The sequence below is a fragment of the Schistocerca piceifrons genome, chromosome 5 (genome assembly GCF_021461385.2).
Source record: "Schistocerca piceifrons isolate TAMUIC-IGC-003096 chromosome 5, iqSchPice1.1, whole genome shotgun sequence".
In the NCBI taxonomy this organism is placed as follows: domain Eukaryota; kingdom Metazoa; phylum Arthropoda; class Insecta; order Orthoptera; family Acrididae; genus Schistocerca; species Schistocerca piceifrons.
Window position 1 is genome coordinate 297,669,751 of NC_060142.1, and position 18,219 is coordinate 297,687,969.

Sequence of the window (18,219 nt, forward strand, 5' to 3'; positions counted from 1 at the left end):
CGAGCACTTTTTGGAGAAAACGACAGTGCGGAACTGAGTCGAACGCCTTTCGAAAGTCGCAAAATATGACATCAACCTGGGAGACGGTATCTAGAGCCTGTTGTATAGCATGCACAAAGAGGGCCAGCTCTGTCTCGCCTGACCGCTGTTTCCTAAAACCGTTCTGGTTACTGCAGATGAGCTTCTCAGAGCCTATATAGGTCATTATGTCTGAACACAAAATGTGTTCCATGATGCTACAACAAATCGATATCAGTGAAATTGGCCGTTTTATGTGCATCCGATATTCTACCATTTTCTATAGATTGCTATGACCTGGACCTTCTTCCAGTCCTGTGGAACTTTCCACTGTTCCGATGATCTCTGGTAGATGATGCATAAGAATGGAGCTACATTTGTAGCATAGTCAACATAAAATCTTACGGGGATACCGTCTGGGCCAGATGCCTCTCTGGCGTCTAAGGAACTTAACTGTTTTGCAATCCTAGATACACTAAACACCATGTCAGCTATCCTTGCTTTTGTTCGATAATTGAAAGGGGAAATGGTGCTGCAGTCTTCTACCGTAAACGAGTTTTTGAAAGCTAGGTTTAGTATTTCGGCCTTATGTTTATCATCATCAATTACATTGCCCGTACTGTAGTCTTCCCTCGAACCGACTTTGTTCTCGTTCCATGTCGCTTTGCAACGTTACGCCTAGACATATAATCGACTTGAATGTGTAAGCAGCATACTACTAATAATTTATTCGAAAACTGTAATATGGTTTTCCTACCAATGTGAATTAATTTATCGTCATTTAGAGTAAACTTTCATTCATTACATCAGGTAGAAATTCTGTCCAAATGCACATGCAGTCTTCTACAGTGACTCAGACGATATTTTCCTGTACACTACAGCAAACAGTAGCAGATCGTTGTTCACTACATCCGTTTGAGAATTTACGTATGAAGAGAACGAAAGCGGTCCTATCACACTGCCCTGGGGCACTACTGACTCTGTTTCGTCTCCCACGATCATTTGCTGCCCAGAGCAACGTAATGGGTTATGTTGCTTAAAACGTAGTCGAGCCACAGCTGTTCAGTATGCTCGGACCTCAACTAACAGTCGGCTGTGTGCCACTTTGTCAAACGATTTCCGGATATCTAGAAATGGGGACCCTACCTCTTGCCATTCATCCATGATTGGTAGGATATCACGTGAGAAAACGTCTCGATGAGTTGGCAGGATCGATGCTTTCTATATCCACGTTGAATTACGGATAGAAGCCTTTATCTGTGAAAGACACTTACTGTATTCGAATTTAGAACACAAGCTGAATAATGTTGCAGCAAATAGACTTTGATATATCGGCCTGTAACTTTGCGGATCCGTCCTTGTATTATTTTTATATGCGTTTTCTTCCGGCCACTTGGGACCTTTCGCTTGGCAAGCGGTTCATGATAAATATAATGTAAGTATGGAGCCAGTCCTAAAGACTACTCTCCGTAAAACTGAGTTGGGATTCCATCTAATCTATTATTCTACTGCTTTCCACCGACAGGGGTGCCTACTTCTAGGTCCTCCATACGCAGATCTGTGACGATTAACCTTTGGTTCGTCTGTACGATCAGCCTGTATGAATGAGTTTTGAAAGCGTCTGAAAGCAGTTAGTGATACTACATAGGAGCAGAGTTTCATAGGACTCTCGACAAGATCTCTCGCAAGAATGTGACGATGGAAGTTGTGTGCCTCGCGCATCGTCATTCTTACAGACGCAGGAATTTCTACTAACGTTTGTGTGTCCACATTTCTGTTATATTTTATTGCACCGAGAGTCCAACAATATCTGTTTTCCCAGAATTTAACAAATTTTGTTATGAAACCGCGTGGGTCTTTCTATCCTTAATCCATTTACTCGGCACGTACTTGCAGGTACCATGGTAAACGAGAGCAAAAAGGTCATCAAAAATGTAAGAGAGGATGCATGTATGTTTTTCTTAAGAGATAAAATGGAAGTTGGATAAATACAAAAGCTCAGTGATTATAACACAAGACATCACAAACTACACGTTTGGTTAATAGGTACCAGGTAAAGCAAACTGTAAATACAGTTGGACACTCATTTCGTAAGTCTATATTTTCGAAAGCCTTTCGACATTTTACAACATTGTAATATGATGACTAATATCTCATTATACAGAGTATCTCCACAGATAAGAGACGGGCCTGATGAATTTTTGACTCATAGAACACTGTACGTTATATCACACAGTAAAAGAAATATCGGGTATTCTCTATGGAACCGTAACAGAACTACAGATGTTGTCAATATACATGTAGTACTTATAATAGACGGTCAACAGCAGTTTTAGATTGTTCGCTAACGATGCTGTTGATTAGTTAGAAATGCAGTCGGAAGAGAAAGATCGTAAGAAAATGCAGCGAGAGTTGGACGAAATTACCACCTGTTGGTATTTATGACCGCTCTTAAAATATGAACAGATGCAAGAGGAAGAGCCGAAAACATCCGATTACAAGATTAGTGGTAAATTATCGAAGTCCATCACACGTTTCAACATAGAGTGGTAATACTAAGAAGCGAGCAGAAATGAGACCAACAAATAAAATCAGGAGGAAAGAAGCTAATTGCAAGACTGACATTTTTTGGGATGGTTCTGGGGAAAAGTAGTTATCTGTAAGCCTGATCAAGTACAAGACGGCTCCCAGCTTCCGAGTACTGCTCCTTGGTTTCCATTTCTTCATGAGTAGACATGACAGGAGACGCTCAGGCACGTGTAGGTTCGTCACATATAGGTATCCTATCACAGTAAAATGTGGCAGACATGCCGAGGAAACCTTTTGGAAGATAGGCGAGGTTTTCTTGAAACTATTTTGTAATTCTGGAGTTCTGGCGTATGGGGAAGATTAGGGAACAGCTTTGCACCAATGGTCATACGGATATAGTTCGAGAGAAATATGAACAGTAATTTTTATGCAAATGGTACACGGCAGTGTAAGCTCCCTAGAACTTTTTAATGTTATAGTTTGTTAATATACAGGTATCTCTCTGACTGAGTATAAAAAGAACTTCAGTCATCATAGGAATAAACCTGATATATACAAACACAAACGCAATTATTGGTCAGCAGCCGTAGCACACGTACACTGGTGTAGTTAAGCTCTTGGGAGTAGGTCCTACTGACGCATTGCATATCTTATTACTTTTGCTACTGCAAATGAAACTTTAAGATATTCTAATATGTTAACAGACATCAACGTTTTTCTTAATAATACTATAGCTACGTAATTTTTATTTGAAATCCAGTGTGCAGTGGCAGACTCGGTGAACGCTTATACTGCGCTGTGTATGTGATAGTCACTCTGATAACATATACTGTGAAAATGGCTGACGCTGTTTCTACTTCGTTCTGAAACAACTGCGTGGAACACGGTTAAAAATGGCGGGAAAAACGCCTTATTAATGTATTTCACTAGTTTCAGATGGGTAAAGTTTGGTGGCCAAGATGTCGCCGTGTATTCACTGTCAAGCTCCTCGTGTCACCGGAACACGATTCTGGCGTTGTGACACGTCCAGCTATCCTGCTGGAAAAATTTGGAAATTAGTGGTAAGGACTATGGGACCAAACTGCTAAGGCCATCGGTCCCTAGGCTTCCGCACTAGTTAATCTATGCCCGAGGGAGGACTAGAACCTCCGACGGATGGAGGGGGGTGGACGGGGGGGGGGGGGGGGAGGTGCAGCCGCTCCTGCTGGAACCATCGGGCAAGACGTCAAGCATGAAGGGTGCTCTAAAATAATATTCATATACTTCGTGGTTGGTATGGTGTCTTCGAGCATGTTTCGTGCAGGCGGTCGCCTGACTGACGGCGTATCGACGGAAGACTCGACCTGGTGTAACAAGAAACTACACGTCTTCATTAAGGAACGTTCCACTCTCGATTATTCGGCTCCTCTTAAGCCACACATAGTCAGGACTAAACGGCGCTTTACAGGTTTTACGGAGCGATGCTACCGGTAACTGCTAATATAGTTCGATGAAAATGGAAACACGTAGGAGGTCGATTCCAGCAGAGCTCCATCTTCAACGAAGGGCGCTAAACAGTCTGCTCCACAACACTTGTGTCTATACCAGCATTCTACTCCAGATTTGCCAGCTATAGCCGCCTATTCCGCTTTACAGAGCGGTTGAAACCTGCGACCTGAGCATGAGGCGTGGACGTAGAACACCTTGTCGCCTACTCGTGGTTGCATCGTCCATCAGCCAGATATCTTTGATGGAATCGACGTCTCACGAGAAGAACCAACCAGTTTTAACCGTTTCTGAAATTTCCGTCCCATGCACCAGACAACAATTTGTACTTCTAATTATGACTGAATCCTCATTCGTCTCTTTTCTTCCTTTACACACTGTCTGATCAAAAGAATCCGTAAGCCGCATGTAATACGGAAATGACCAATGGATATCAAGAGAGTCGGCAGAGGTGGAAGGATTGTGTTGTAGGTAGAGAGGCGGCAGAGTGGAGCGGTGAGGACAGCTCAGTGACTTTGAACAGAGTAGTCTTTGGTTGCTCCCTTAGTAACAAACCCATTACGGACAAATCAACCCTTCCATAATAACCGAAGCTGACTCTCGGTAATGTGACTGTAAAATGCAAATACGAAGCAACAACCATATCTAAACCACGAATAGGCAGATGTAATGTACAGGCTAACAGGGACCGTCGAGAACTGTGGAGGATGGTTACGTGAAATCAACAGAAGAAGTCACTTTCGAGTTCCAAAGTGCTGTCACCAGTCCAGCTAGAACAATGACTGTGCGTATGGAGTTAAAAAGAAATGGAGTACAATCGTGGAGTAATTCCTCTTAAGCCGCACATAATCAGTGCTAAACGGGGCTTTACAAGTTTTACACAGTGATGCTAGCAGATATCTAGTGAATGAGATTGGGAGTGATGAATCAGCCTACACCCTGGAAGGCTTTGGGTTTGGCGCATGCCTTGAAATCTTTACGTGACATTCGTGCTGACAGTCAGTGAAGTACAGAGGAGGTAATGTTACGGTATGACACTGATTTATGTGCATATGATGTGGCTCCTTATTCCATTAAAGAAAAGGCTGAACGTGGAAGGGAGGTTACTGTCACATATCGGCTTTTGTATCAATTTTGCCGCGCAGAGTGGCTGCGCGGCTTGAGGCGTTATGTTACGCATTGCGCGGCCCCTCCCATCGGAAGTTCCATTCTTCCCTCGGGCGTGAGTGTGTATGCTGTTCCTAGCAAAAGTTAGTTTAAGTTTTGTGTAATTCTAGGGACCGATGACCTCAGTAACTTCGCCCCTTAAGAATTTACACACATATGAAAATTTTTTTGTTTCAATTTTCTGTCATTAATTCTGGGTTATTTTATTGGGATTGCTGGTCACATGAGATTTCGAGGATATATTTCGTCTTTGTCGTTGGGAAAGTGTACTGCGTAGAGCAGAGGAACAGTACAGAGAATCCAGCACCCTGTCATACGGCAGTGTCTTTGAGTCAGTGAAATGTAGTAAACAACATCCCAAAACGGAATGGTCTTCTCAGAGTTCCGGCCTTAACCTATTGGAGCTCCTCTGGAATAAGTTAGAACGCCACCTTCAGTTATGACGTCGACATCGCTTTGAACCTAAGCGATCAACATGACTGGCCCCCACAGTCATTTAGACACTTCACTTGAAGTGTCCCTAGATGAGATGAACCCATGAACACACCCTACCATGAACACACCCTACATTATTGACCGTCAATAGGTAACCAGATACTGTGAATCATATAGTTTACTACTCTTAGCACACCACGTGCCGGTGACGCTATCAGCAGGAGATCATTTTCCGCTGTCTTTTGCCTTATCAGTGTATGCAGATGTAGGCGGCAGTTATGGGTTTGTTAATGTGAAATATCATTATTCACGTACGTCCGTCCACCACGTAAACGTTTTGCATGCAAAATAAATAGATGGAGAAAGGGAAAGAACGAGGTACAACTGCAGAGAGCCAGTGTACATGCTGACGAAATTTGCGTTACATATTTGCGAAGGGTACGAACAGGAAGACTGTGTGGAATGCAGGTTGTGTCAGATATGCGTCACAAAGAAAGAGGTGACTTGCGCGAGTGAGACCGTTTAGAAGGGGGAGGCGAGGGGAAAAAAGAGGTGCGCGCCGGGGTTGGCGTGTTTGCAGATCATCGTCTGGCGGGGGCGTTCCTCGCGTGTTTGCTTTGCGCACACGCTGCGGAGGAATACCTGGCACAAGGCCTCCTTTTTCGTACGTGTGCCCTCCACGGACCCTCCCGCTGACTGGGGAGCGGTGTCTGAGGAATGCGACGAGTCGGCGCGAGGTGAATATTGGAGACCTCCCGAGTCCCGTAGGCGCCTTTGAGGTGTTCACAAATTCCATTACAAAATGAACTATGCAGTGCCGCTTGCTGTGTGTCACGCACATCCACATAGCGCTACGGGAAGTTGCGCTCGCGACATGAATGTTGCAAGGGCTCGATCTCTGTGAGGAGAAGTAATGACGCGCATGGCGGGAGCCACGCAGCCCGGATGGCGGACTCAAGCAGTCCACGGAAACCCAGGAGTTTCTTTGGTGAAATGGAAGAAATATCTACAGCGCAGCGCTGTGTAATTCTTGTAGCCCGCACCTACATCTACATGATCACTTAGCAATTCACACTTAGGTATTTAACGTAGGGATCGTCAACCCACTGTCAATTTGTCTATTGTTGTACTCCAGAATAGCACAAGTGGAAAATCAGCATCCACATTTTCTTGGCGCGAGCTTCATTGTCTCCTACGTTTTTACAGTAGTCATTTCAACGTACGTAAATGGGAGAAAACAAATTATTTAGGCATTTTGGGGAGAAATTTTGTGATAACAAATTTCGTGAATTGATATGCCTCAACGACAATCAGCTCAATTCACTTTTCATATCTCTGATAATCTCTTAACCTCGGTTATTTGTTGTACATATTCCAATCTTCTTTGCAACTAATTTTATTCTCAGCGGCTCCTGTAACGTCACAGAAGTTATTTCTTGGAGATTTAACGCTGTCCTTTGTTTTAATTAGTGGTTCCAGCAGATGCCTTTTGTCCCTGTTTCTTATAAGTCACTTTAATTTTCAACACTCTTTTATAACAACGCATCTAGCAAGCTTCTCTCTTTATACAAAAAGTCGCTTAACATTGACTTTTAGGTTTTTAGGTTTTCACATAGTTCAATATTTTCCGTATAGTGATGAGATCCATATCCGCAATTCTGAAGTGTTTGTTACTACTAGTTTTTGGGAGGGATGTTCTCTGTGCCTGTACTCCTCTGCCGCTTATGTACTCCAGGTTCTTGACAGGGTTCAGTATTTTTGCAACTCTGTCGCTGATTTCGGTTCAAACATCACGAAATATCTTAAAGGCAACGATCTACAGCCGATAACCAGCACGTATTGAGAAAATACTGTTCTTGTGAAAGACAAAGAGCTCTTTATTTACATGAAATAAGGAATGCTATCCAGTTTCATGGCCGAAAGAACAGACGCCATACATGCAGTCGTATAGATACGCCTTGACGGGCGTACGACTATTTCAGTGCGGATGCATATCATAGTTCGTTCCCACGCGCGAATTCCGTGAATCTGCAAGGAACGGGAAAAATGGACGGGCTCACAACGTAGTGGGTAGGAGAATATCGGATTTTGAGTAGGATGGGAGGTGTGGCGGCGTGTCCAGGTCGCCGAGGTGGTTAAGGCAACACTTCTAGAAAAGCTAGTTTGAGTCGAGATCCGGTCACAAATTTTCAAGTGAAACCTAAAGCAGCTGGCTCATAAAATTCCCATTTATTTAAGAACGCTATCGAAAGGAAATCTCGAGCTGATTGCATATTTCTAGATTTTCGGAAGCCCTACGATACTGCTCGCCGTATGTGGTTTCTAATCAGCTAGCGTGCCTCTGACGTATCATTTCGATTGGGCGACTGCATTCGCGATATCCTGTCAGAAAGGTCACAGTTCGTATATCTGACAATAAGTCAGCTAGTGCAAACAAAGTTGTATCTCCTACACATAAGTTACGCTCTTTGTTGTTCTTAATCAAGATTTTATATTTAGGAGACAATATTAGTAGCCTTCATATATTGTTTACAGACGATGATGTCGCTTACCGTCAGTAAGGACATCAGCAGATCGAAATGAATTGTAAAATGACTTAGATTGCATGCATGGAGTGAAAAGTGACGGTTACCTACAAAGAGTAAAAGTATTAGGTCTTCCACATGAGTACTAGAAATATGATTTGCTGTTTAATGGACGACTGTTTATTGATTTAACATGTCATCATTCTTCCTCACATTCACTTAGGATGGCAATTTCAATAGAGAATTTTATCATTCATATGTTTTAACCGTGAGTTATCATCTCGGTTCTGATACTTTCCTTTAATTCATTGTTTCCTACATAAACAAGTCGACCAGCATAGTAAAAAGATTGGCTCTCGGTGGATATAAACTGTAATCTTGTATTCTTTCGTATTCACGTTTGTTGCAACCTGTTCTTTTAGCTGTTGTGGTATATTCGTCAATTCCGTACTTCTCGTCTTCTCCTCATAATTTATTCCACATCTAAATATTCTGGCAGATTGAAACCGTACTCATGGCCGGAACTCGAATTTAGAACCTCTGCCTGTTGTGGCGAAGTGCTCTAACGATCGAAATACGCAAGTGCTCCTCACGACCCATCCCCACACGTATGCTTCCGCCAGTACCTCGACTCCTGTCCTCCAAACTTCACTCAAGTTCCTCTACATACCTTGCGGCACTAGAACTCCTGAAAAAAAAGGATATTTCACGGAAATGGCTCAGCCACAGCCAGGAGCAATTTCTACACAATTACTTTTTACTGTGGTGGGGAGTTTGCGCTATTTTGAAACGTCCTGGTGGATTAAAACTGTGTGCCGGACGGAAATTAGAGCTTGGGATTTTTCTCTTTTGCGGTCATGTACTCTTCTACTCTTCTGACCCCCCCCCCCCCCCCCACACGAACCATGGACCTTGCCGTTGGTGGGGAGGCTTGCGTGCCTCAGCGATACAGATGGCCGTACCGTAGGTGCAACCACAACGGAGGGGTATCTGTTGAGAGGCCAGACAAACATGTGGTTCCTGAAGAGGGGCAGCAGCCTTTTCAGTAGTTGCAGGGGCAACAGTCTGGATGATTGACTGATCTGGCCTTGTAACATTAACCAAAACGGCCTTGCTGTGCTGGTACTGCGAACGGCTGCAAGCAAGGGGAAACTACAGCCGTAATTTTTCCCGAGGACATGCAGCTTTACTGTATGATTAAATGATGATGACGTCCTCTTGGGTAAAATATTCCGGAGGTAAAATAGTCCCCCATTCGGATCTCCGGGCGGGGACTATTCAAGAGGACGTCGTTATCAGGAGAAAGAAAACTGGCATTCTACGGATCGGAGCGTGGAATGTCAGATCCCTTAATCGGGCAGGTAGGTTAGAAAATTTAAAAAGGGAAATGGATAGGTTTAAGTTAGATATAGTGGGAATTAGTGAAGTTCGGTGGCAGGAGGAACAAGACTTCTGGTCAGGTGATTACAGGGTTATAAATACAAAATCAAATAGGGGTAATGCAGGAGTAGGTTTAATAATGAATAAAAAAATAGGAGTGCGGGTTAGCTACTACAAACAGCATAGTGAACGCATTATTGTGGCCAAGATAGACACAAAGCCCATGCCTACTACAGTAGTACAAGTTTATATGCCAACTAGCTCTGCAGATGATGAAGAAATTGATGAAATGTATGACGAGATAAAAGAAATTATTCAGGTAGTGAAGGGAGACGAAAATTTAATAGTCATGGGTGACTGGAATTCGTCAGTAGGAAAAGGGAGAGAAGGATACATAGTAGGTGAATATGGATTGGGGTGAAGAAATGAAAGAGGAAGCCGCCTTGTAGAATTTTGCACAGAGCATAACTTAATCATAGCTAACACTTGGTTCAAGAATCATAAAAGAAGGTTGTATACCTGGAAGAATCCTGGAGATACTAAAAAGTATCAGATAGATTATATAATGGTAAGACAGAGATTTAGGAACCAGGTTTTAAATTGTAAGACATTTCCAGGGGCAGATGTGGATTCTGACCACAATCTATTGGTTATGAACTGCAGATTGAAACTGAAGAAACTGCAAAAAGGTGGTATTTTAAGGAGATGGGACCTGGATAAACTGAAAGAACCAGAGGTTGTAGAGAGTTTCAGGGAGAGCATAAGGGAACAATTGACAGGAATGGGGGAAAGAAAAACAGTAGAAGAAGAATGGGTAGCTCTGAGGGATGAAGTAGTGAAGGCAGCAGAGGATCAAGTAGGTAAAAAGACGAGGGCTAATAGAAATCCTTGGGCAACAGAAGAAATATTGAATTTAGTTGATGAAAGGAGAAAATATAAAAATGCAGTAAATGAAGCAGGCAAAAAAGAATACAAACGTCTCAAAAATGAGATCGACAGGAAGTGCAAAATGGCTAAGCAGGGATGGCTAGAGGACAAATGTAAGGATGTAGAGGCTTGTCTCACTAGGGGTAAGATAGATGCTGCCTACAGGAAAATTAAAGAGACCTTTGGAGAGAAGAGAACCATTTGTATGAATATCGAGAGCTCAGATGGCAACCCAGTTCTAAGCAAAGAAGGGAAGGCAGAAAGGTGGAAGGAGTATATAGAGGGTTTATACAAGGGCATGTACTTGAGGACAATATTATGGAAATGGACGAGGATGTAGATGAAGATGAAATGGGAGATAAGATACTGCGTGAAGAGTTTGACAGAGCACTGAAAGACCTGAGTCGAAACAAGGCCCCGGGAGTAGACAACGTTCCATTAGAACTACTGATGGCCTTGGGAGAGCCAGTCATGACAAAACTCTACCATCTGGTGAGCAAGATGTATGAGACAGGCGAAATACCCACAGACTTCAAGAAGAATATAATAATTCCAATCCCAAAGAAAGCAGGTGTTGACAGATGTGAAAATTACCGAACTATCAGTTTAATAAGTCACAGCTGTAAAATACTAACGCGAATTCTTTACAGACGAATGGAAAAACTGGTAGAAGCGGACCTCGGGGAAGATCAGTCTGGATTCCGTAGAAATGTTGGAACACGTGAGGCAATACTAACCTTACGACTTATCTTAGAAGAAAGATTAAGAAAAGGCAAACCTACGTTTCTAGCATTCGTAGACTTAGAGAATGCTTTTGACAACGTTAACCTGAACACTCTCTTTCAAATTCTGAAGGTGGCAGGGGTGAAATACAGGGAGCGAAAGGCTATTTACAATTTGTATAGAAACCAGATCGCAGTTATAAGAGTCGAGGGGCATGAAAGGGAAGCAGTGTTTGGGAAAGGAGTGAGACAGGGTTGTAGCCTCTCCCCGATGTTATTCAATCTGTATATTGAGCAAGCAGTAAAGGAAACAAAAGAAAAATTTGGAGTAGGTATTAAAATTCATGGAGAAGAAGTAAAAACTTTGAGGTTCGCCGATGACATTGTAATTCTGTCAGAGACAGCAAAGGACTTGGAAGAGCAGTTGAACGGAATGGATAGTGTCTTGAAAGGAGGATATAAGATGAACATCAACAAAAGCAAAACGAGGATAATGGAATGTAGTAAAATTAAATCGGGTAATGCTGAGGGAATTAGATTAGGAAATGAGACACTTAAAGTAGTAAAGGAGTTTTGCTATTTAGGGAGTAAAATAACTGATGATGGTCGAAGTAGAGAGGATATAAAAAGTAGACTGGCAATGGCAAGGAAATCGTTTCTGAAGAAGAGAAATTTGTTAACATCGAGTATAGATTTAAGTGTGAGGAAGTCGTTTCTGAAAGTATTTGTATGGAGTGTAGCCATGTATGGAAGTGAAACGTGGACGATAACCAGTTTGGACAAGAAGAGAATAGAAGCTTTCGAAATGTGGTGCTACAGAAGAATGCTGAAGATAAGGTGGGTAGATCACGTAACTAATGAGGAGGTATTGAATAGGATTGGGGAGAAGAGAAGATTGTGGCACAACTGGACTAGAAGAAGGGATCGGTTGGTAGGACATGTTTTGAGGCACCAAGGGATCACAAATTTAGCATTGGAGGGCAGCGTGGAGGGTAAAAATCGTAGAGGGAGACCAAGAGATCAATACACTAAGCAGATTCAGAAGGATGTAGGTTGCAGTAGGTACTGGGAGATGAAGAAGCTTGCACTGGATAGAGTAGCATGGAGAGCTGCATCAAACCAGTCTCAAGACTGAAGACCACAACAACAACAACTCTTCTGACACTGCTACCCAAGCCAAGAACGGATAGTGAGTCGCGCTTGGGTAACTTAGTCGGTAGATCACTTGCCGACGAAAGCCAATGGTCCCGATTTCGAGTCCCACGCCGGGCTACAATTTTAATATTCCAGGAAGCTTTAAACCAGTGTACATTTGTGTGTAGAGTGAAAATTCATTCCGTTCCACCTTGCCTCGTCTCATTTGCTGCAGAATACACAAGCAGCAACGTTACAAGGATCGAAGTAGTCAGCGAAGCTTTCACTCTTTTGATGCTTCCAGAACAGCAAAAGATACGGCCACGAAGAGCGAGTCTACTTCTTGGATGCTACATTTATTCTCTGTTGAAAGATGCCTTGAGCAGGCATTGCTAGTGAGGCTCTGTGTGGGGTACTCACTGGAAGATGAGGGAGGCAGGCCCCTTGTCGGCGAAGAGGACGACGGGCGGTGTGAAGCGCTCGTTGCCCCCGCAGACCTGGGAGTGCGTCGCCCGGGGCACCGGCCGCGGGCCATCCACCAGCTGCAGGAAGCCGCCGTCGCAGCTGCAACACGACGGGCGCGCCTCCAGGGTCAAAAAGAACTGCACGCTACATATAACTTAACTTCTTGTTCTGAGGGGCGATGTCGATTAATCAGGCTCTGACAGCTGTCACGTACATAGGAGATCGAACCACTGTGTTGAAACTGTATCTACCGGGTGCTCAAAAAGTCAGTATAAATTTGAAAACTGAATAAATCACGGAATAATGTAGATAGACAGGTACAAATAGACACACATGCTCGGAATGACATGAGGTTTTATTAGAACCAAAAAAATACAAAAGTTCAAAAACTGTCCGACAGATGGCGCTTCATCTGATCAGAATAGCAATAATTAGCAGAACAAAGAAAGACAAAGCAAAGATGACGTTCATTACACGAAATGGTCCATATGTCCACTATCATTCCTCAACAATAGCTGTAGTCGAGGAATAAAGTTGTGAACAGCACTGTAAAGCATGTCCGGAGTTATGGTGAAGCATTGTCGTCGGATGTTGTCTTTCAGCATCCCTAGAGATGTCGGTCGATCACGATACACTTGTGACTTCAGGTAACCCAAAGCCCATAATTGCACGGACTGAGGTCTGGGGACCTGGGAGGCCAAGCATGACGAAAGTGGCGGCTAAGCACACTATCATTACCAACCGACGCGCATTTGTCGGACAGTTTGTAAACTTTGCTTTTTTTTGGGTTCTAATAAAACCCCATGTCATTCCAAGCATGTGTGTCAATTTTTACCTTTCTGTCTACATTATTCCGTGGTTTATTAAGTTTTCAAATTTATACTGACTTTTTCATCACCCGGTATTCCCCCTCCTTCGCAGAGATGCAGAAGGCGCTACACTGCAGCCGACTGTCTTACGGTTTAGAAGTTACACTTGCGTAGAATTTTTAAAAAGTAATCATCACGTTTCATAAGACCGATTTTTCCACACGAGAAAGATAAAAACTTGCGAGTAAATTTTAATCTACGCATAGAACTTGCAGAAGAATGTGAGACCTGAGTTTCTTCCACCAGATACAGTGTTCAGATTGGTAACGAGAACGCAGAAGGGTGACGTCGTCACAAACTGATTGAGAGGTGGCTACCCTGACATTTTCAAGGCAATATTACCATTTCTTTTACATATTTCGACAGGTGACCACCCTGTCGTATTCAAGACAAAACTGCAGCATGTAAGCGCTGCTCAAGAGAATTTAAAACATCGGGTTGCACAGTAATTATGAGAAGATAAAACAAACAAACACGTACGCATACGCACGTGCGCGCGCTGTTAACACTAGCGCCACCACAAAACCAAAGATAACCGACGCCAGAAGTTATTTATGGTGACAATTACTGAACAACGGGGCTGGTAGCGTTAACTCTCTCTTCCTTTCTTTTTCGTAAGGGAGACACTAGGATTCCACAGGAAATTTAATTAAAAAACTTCCTCTCTATTTAAAAGGTTACTTAATCATTTGATTTCAGATGCTTTCTTAATAACACTATGCCAGGAGGTGGAAGTGCTTGTTAGAATCGCCGTGTTGTTATATTGCGCAATGTGGCCGGTGAGAAGACAACTTTCTGCAATAACTAAGCCGACCTTAATAACCGAGTGGTTCTAGGCGCTTCAGTCTGGAACCGCGCGACCGCTACGGTCGCAGGTTCGAATCCTGCCTCGGGCGTGGATGTTTGTGATGTCCTTAGGTTAGTTAGGTTTAAGTAGTTCTAAGTTTTAGGGGACGAATGACCTCAGATGTTAAGTCCCATAGTGCTCAGAGCCATTTAAGCCAAATTTTGCAATAACTAATTTCCTTGGTTGAAGAAAGCGTGTGTGGCGCTTACGCTCACTAATCCGGTCCTCCATAGTCCTGATGGTCTGACCAATATATGACATGCTCCAAATGCAAGGAAAACTATAGACACCCGCCTTAAGAAAGTGTAGAATGTCGTTAATGGCACCAACGAGGACTGTAATCTTAGAGAACCAAAAAACGCATTTCTCATTGTATTTCCACACCACCAGTCTCGTTGCAAATGTTCCCTGCCTAAGGCAGAAGAAAGGCCGCGAAACATGGTGCCAATCGGTATGATCATTACTCATCCGGTGCACGGTTTATCGATAGCGCAACGCACTACTTATCTTCCACTATATCCATTCTGGCGAAAGGTGACCTCAAGATGGGTTTTCAGCTGACTAACTCTCAGGGTCTGAAGTGACGTGGGTGCTGTGGACCAAAATACGAAGTTTCCCATGACGCTGAACCTAATGGTGACCAACTATCAGCCTGTAGAAACAAGTCAGTTTGAGTAGGTTCCCTATGAACGCCATGACCCAACGTGCAAACGTATTTCTCCCTCTAATAATTTCCAGGTATGCAGCCGGATCCCGTCGACATTCTGCCACGATATTTCGGCCCAGAGACGTCCGGCCATCATCAGGTGAGTACACAACTACTGAAGAGCCCAGGTGCAGCCGCGGTATTTATGCCGAAATATCGTGGCAGAATGTCGACGGGATCCGGCTGCATACCCGGAAATTATTAGAAGAAGAAATACGCCGGGAAAATTTCAGAAGACACATATTTCTCCCTGACGAACACATCCAAAAAGTGAAGGTAGCCGTTCCTTCCCCCCTCCATCAAATCGTGAAACTAATATTCGGGTGGATTGAATTCAAGTGTCCTTGACAAGTCGTTGTAATTCTCACTGTCAAGAGGTCAGACAACAAAAGCATCATCAGCAGGAGAACCACTCGCTTTGCAAGGGTATGTACGTACATGCAGCTCCGTGATACTCTTTGCAATTACGTTAGAGATAAGCTTTTGATTCATATTTCACAAATGTTGACTTTAACTCCATCGATCATATGGAAAACATTCGAACTTTTTGAAAATTGTCCTATACTCTTACGAACATACAGCTTGCAGCTTTTCTGCCTTCGCTTCCACTTGCATAAGGTGTCGAAGATCACTCATTGTTGGAAGAGGAGCTAAATAGACGGCGTCCCCATACCGTAAGGTCAAGCGACCATACGTAAGAGCCAACCTTGAAACTAACGGTACCATTGCTTAGTGGTTTAATACGTTTCCACTAGCTGGGGGGGGGGGGGGGGGAGAGGGCAGTGCTGTAATTATGTCAAAGTGTACAGGTACAGCTGAACTACGCATTGTTTGAAACGGAGAGTGCAAAACGCATTTTCTTTCCGTGTTAACGCCAACTCGACTCGATGCACTTTGGGTAATGAATGAGCCAGTGAGACAGGCACTCCATGGTCCGACAACGAACAACAGGCAAAAAAAGGCTCGATAAAACGCATTTCATCCATCAGCTGTTACCGTTTGAACCTTACCATCTATCGGTTTCGGTCGTGGTCCATCTACACAGGATGTCTACCAAAAGTACAAAATGGAACAGATACAGAACTCGTAAAAGGTACAAAGGCATAATCTGATCGTGAATACGTAGGAGGCAAAAGCAGATCAGCCGAATACATAAATCACTTTGTTTTCTTGCTGACAGAAACCCCAAACTGTCAAAATAGATATACGAAAAGAACATCACAAGTTCCACAAACGTCTAATATAAGTATGGTCAACGTAACAACAGTTAACCTAATGTATAAAAAGATGTAAAGCGAAAGAGGTAAGAGTTGTACAGTGTAGCTTCTGTAGTATAAGTCAAGGACCATATAAAAACTATATGTGGACATGTGGTCAAAGTTCATATCTACGGCCAGCTGACAGTGGATAAGAGCTAGATAGAATATTTCTGGAAGACACATTACTCGACATGAAACGCCAACAAAGTAGGAAGTGAAATATAAGACTGTTAACGGTCTCTAAAATGTGACGTCACTTTCACTTTTGCTTGTATCTTATAATGACTGTGATGTCTGCTAAAGACATTCAACCTACCTCTTATCAGTTGACAGCTCGTTATAGGTGTGAACTTTGATATGTGTCGGCGGACTGTTTTAATATGGTCCTTCACTTATATTACAGAGTGTGCACTGCACAGCTCTTACCTCTTTAGATCCTTATCTTTTTGTACGTCATTACGTTAACTATTGTTACTTTAAAAAAATTTCTGTTTGGCTTGGTGGAACATGTAGTGTCCTTTTCTTCTACCTGTTATGACGATTTGGATTTTATATCAGTCAGAAAAGAAAATGATTTATGTATTCACCCGATCTGCTTTTGCCTCGTAAGTGTTTATCATCAGTTTATTCTTACGATTTCGCCACGTAAATATTCATGAACAGATTATGCCTATGCACCTATTTTGAATTTTGCATTTTATATTTTTTCGTGTCCGTTACTTGTTCTATTTTGTCCTTCTGTTAGCTATCGTGTGAAGATGGTCCACGACCGAAGTCGATAGATGATAAGGTTCAATTGAAAATACGTGATGGTTAAAATGTGTTTTTCGAATTACTTAATGGCTGTTGAATGCCACAAAAACTAAATATTAAAAAATGATTTTTTAGTTTCGATATGAGGTTAAAATATACCTCATGTTTCTATCTTCATTCATGTAAAAGATAATAGTCTTGTAATATCGGGTAATCATTTTGTAATTGTGTTTACTTTTTTGCACATTTACTGCAGAACACAATGTGTTTCTTTTGTCTATTTATTCATACGTTTTCGACACCAATATGGTACCTTCTGCAGGCCCCATTAATAAATTCATATTTGTTTTTCTAAGTTGTGGCCCTAAATACTATACTGTGTCCATTTTTAATTTTGTTTTTATTGTTCAGCTGCAAGTGGGCTTGCACAGTTCGGCTTGCTAATACGGCTTTTCATGACTTGACAGCGTGTCATCTGCAAAGTAAACGGAAGAAATCTGTGTGTGTGTGTGTGTGTGTATGAGAGCGAGAGGGAGAGGGAGAGAGAGAGAGAGAGAGAGAGAGAGAGAGAGAGAGAGAGTGAGTGAGAGCAAGCCATCAGATCATTATCAATTTCATTTTGAGGTACTCAGAATACCTTGTCTAAAAATTCTTGAATGTTGACCTATTTCAACAGACTGGTATGAACTTCAAGTTAATTAACAGAGTCTAGCTTTGCTAAATTAGGCTGTAGTTGTGCTGTTTGTGTTTTTTCTGAACTGTGTTGTTCGTGTGACATACTCTGTAGCCTTTGTTTCTTCAGAGTGTTCCCCACTATGATGTCGTTCATGTTTCTGTATGCAAACAGGTGCAACGCAGTGTTTGTTGAAATGTGTTCCTGTTATATGTGTTCTCTGTGACTGTTACGTTGTTACTGGCTCTTTGTCGTGGCAGTAATTTATCCATGGTTTGTGCCTCTTTAATTTGCTCTTTCATTTTGTTGCTTACCTTACTTATTA

At 42.7% G+C, this 18,219-nt stretch overlaps 1 protein-coding gene across 1 annotated transcript in view; it reads right to left on the reverse strand.

Annotated features, from left to right (window-relative positions):
- LOC124798953 overlaps window positions 1-18,219 on the reverse strand; it is a 356,047-nt gene that overhangs the window by 255,459 nt on the left and 82,369 nt on the right. The window contains exon 4 of the mRNA XM_047262487.1: window positions 12,743-12,886. Coding sequence (XP_047118443.1) covers window positions 12,743-12,886 — 144 coding nt within the window. The remainder of the gene's footprint in view (window positions 1-12,742; window positions 12,887-18,219) is intronic.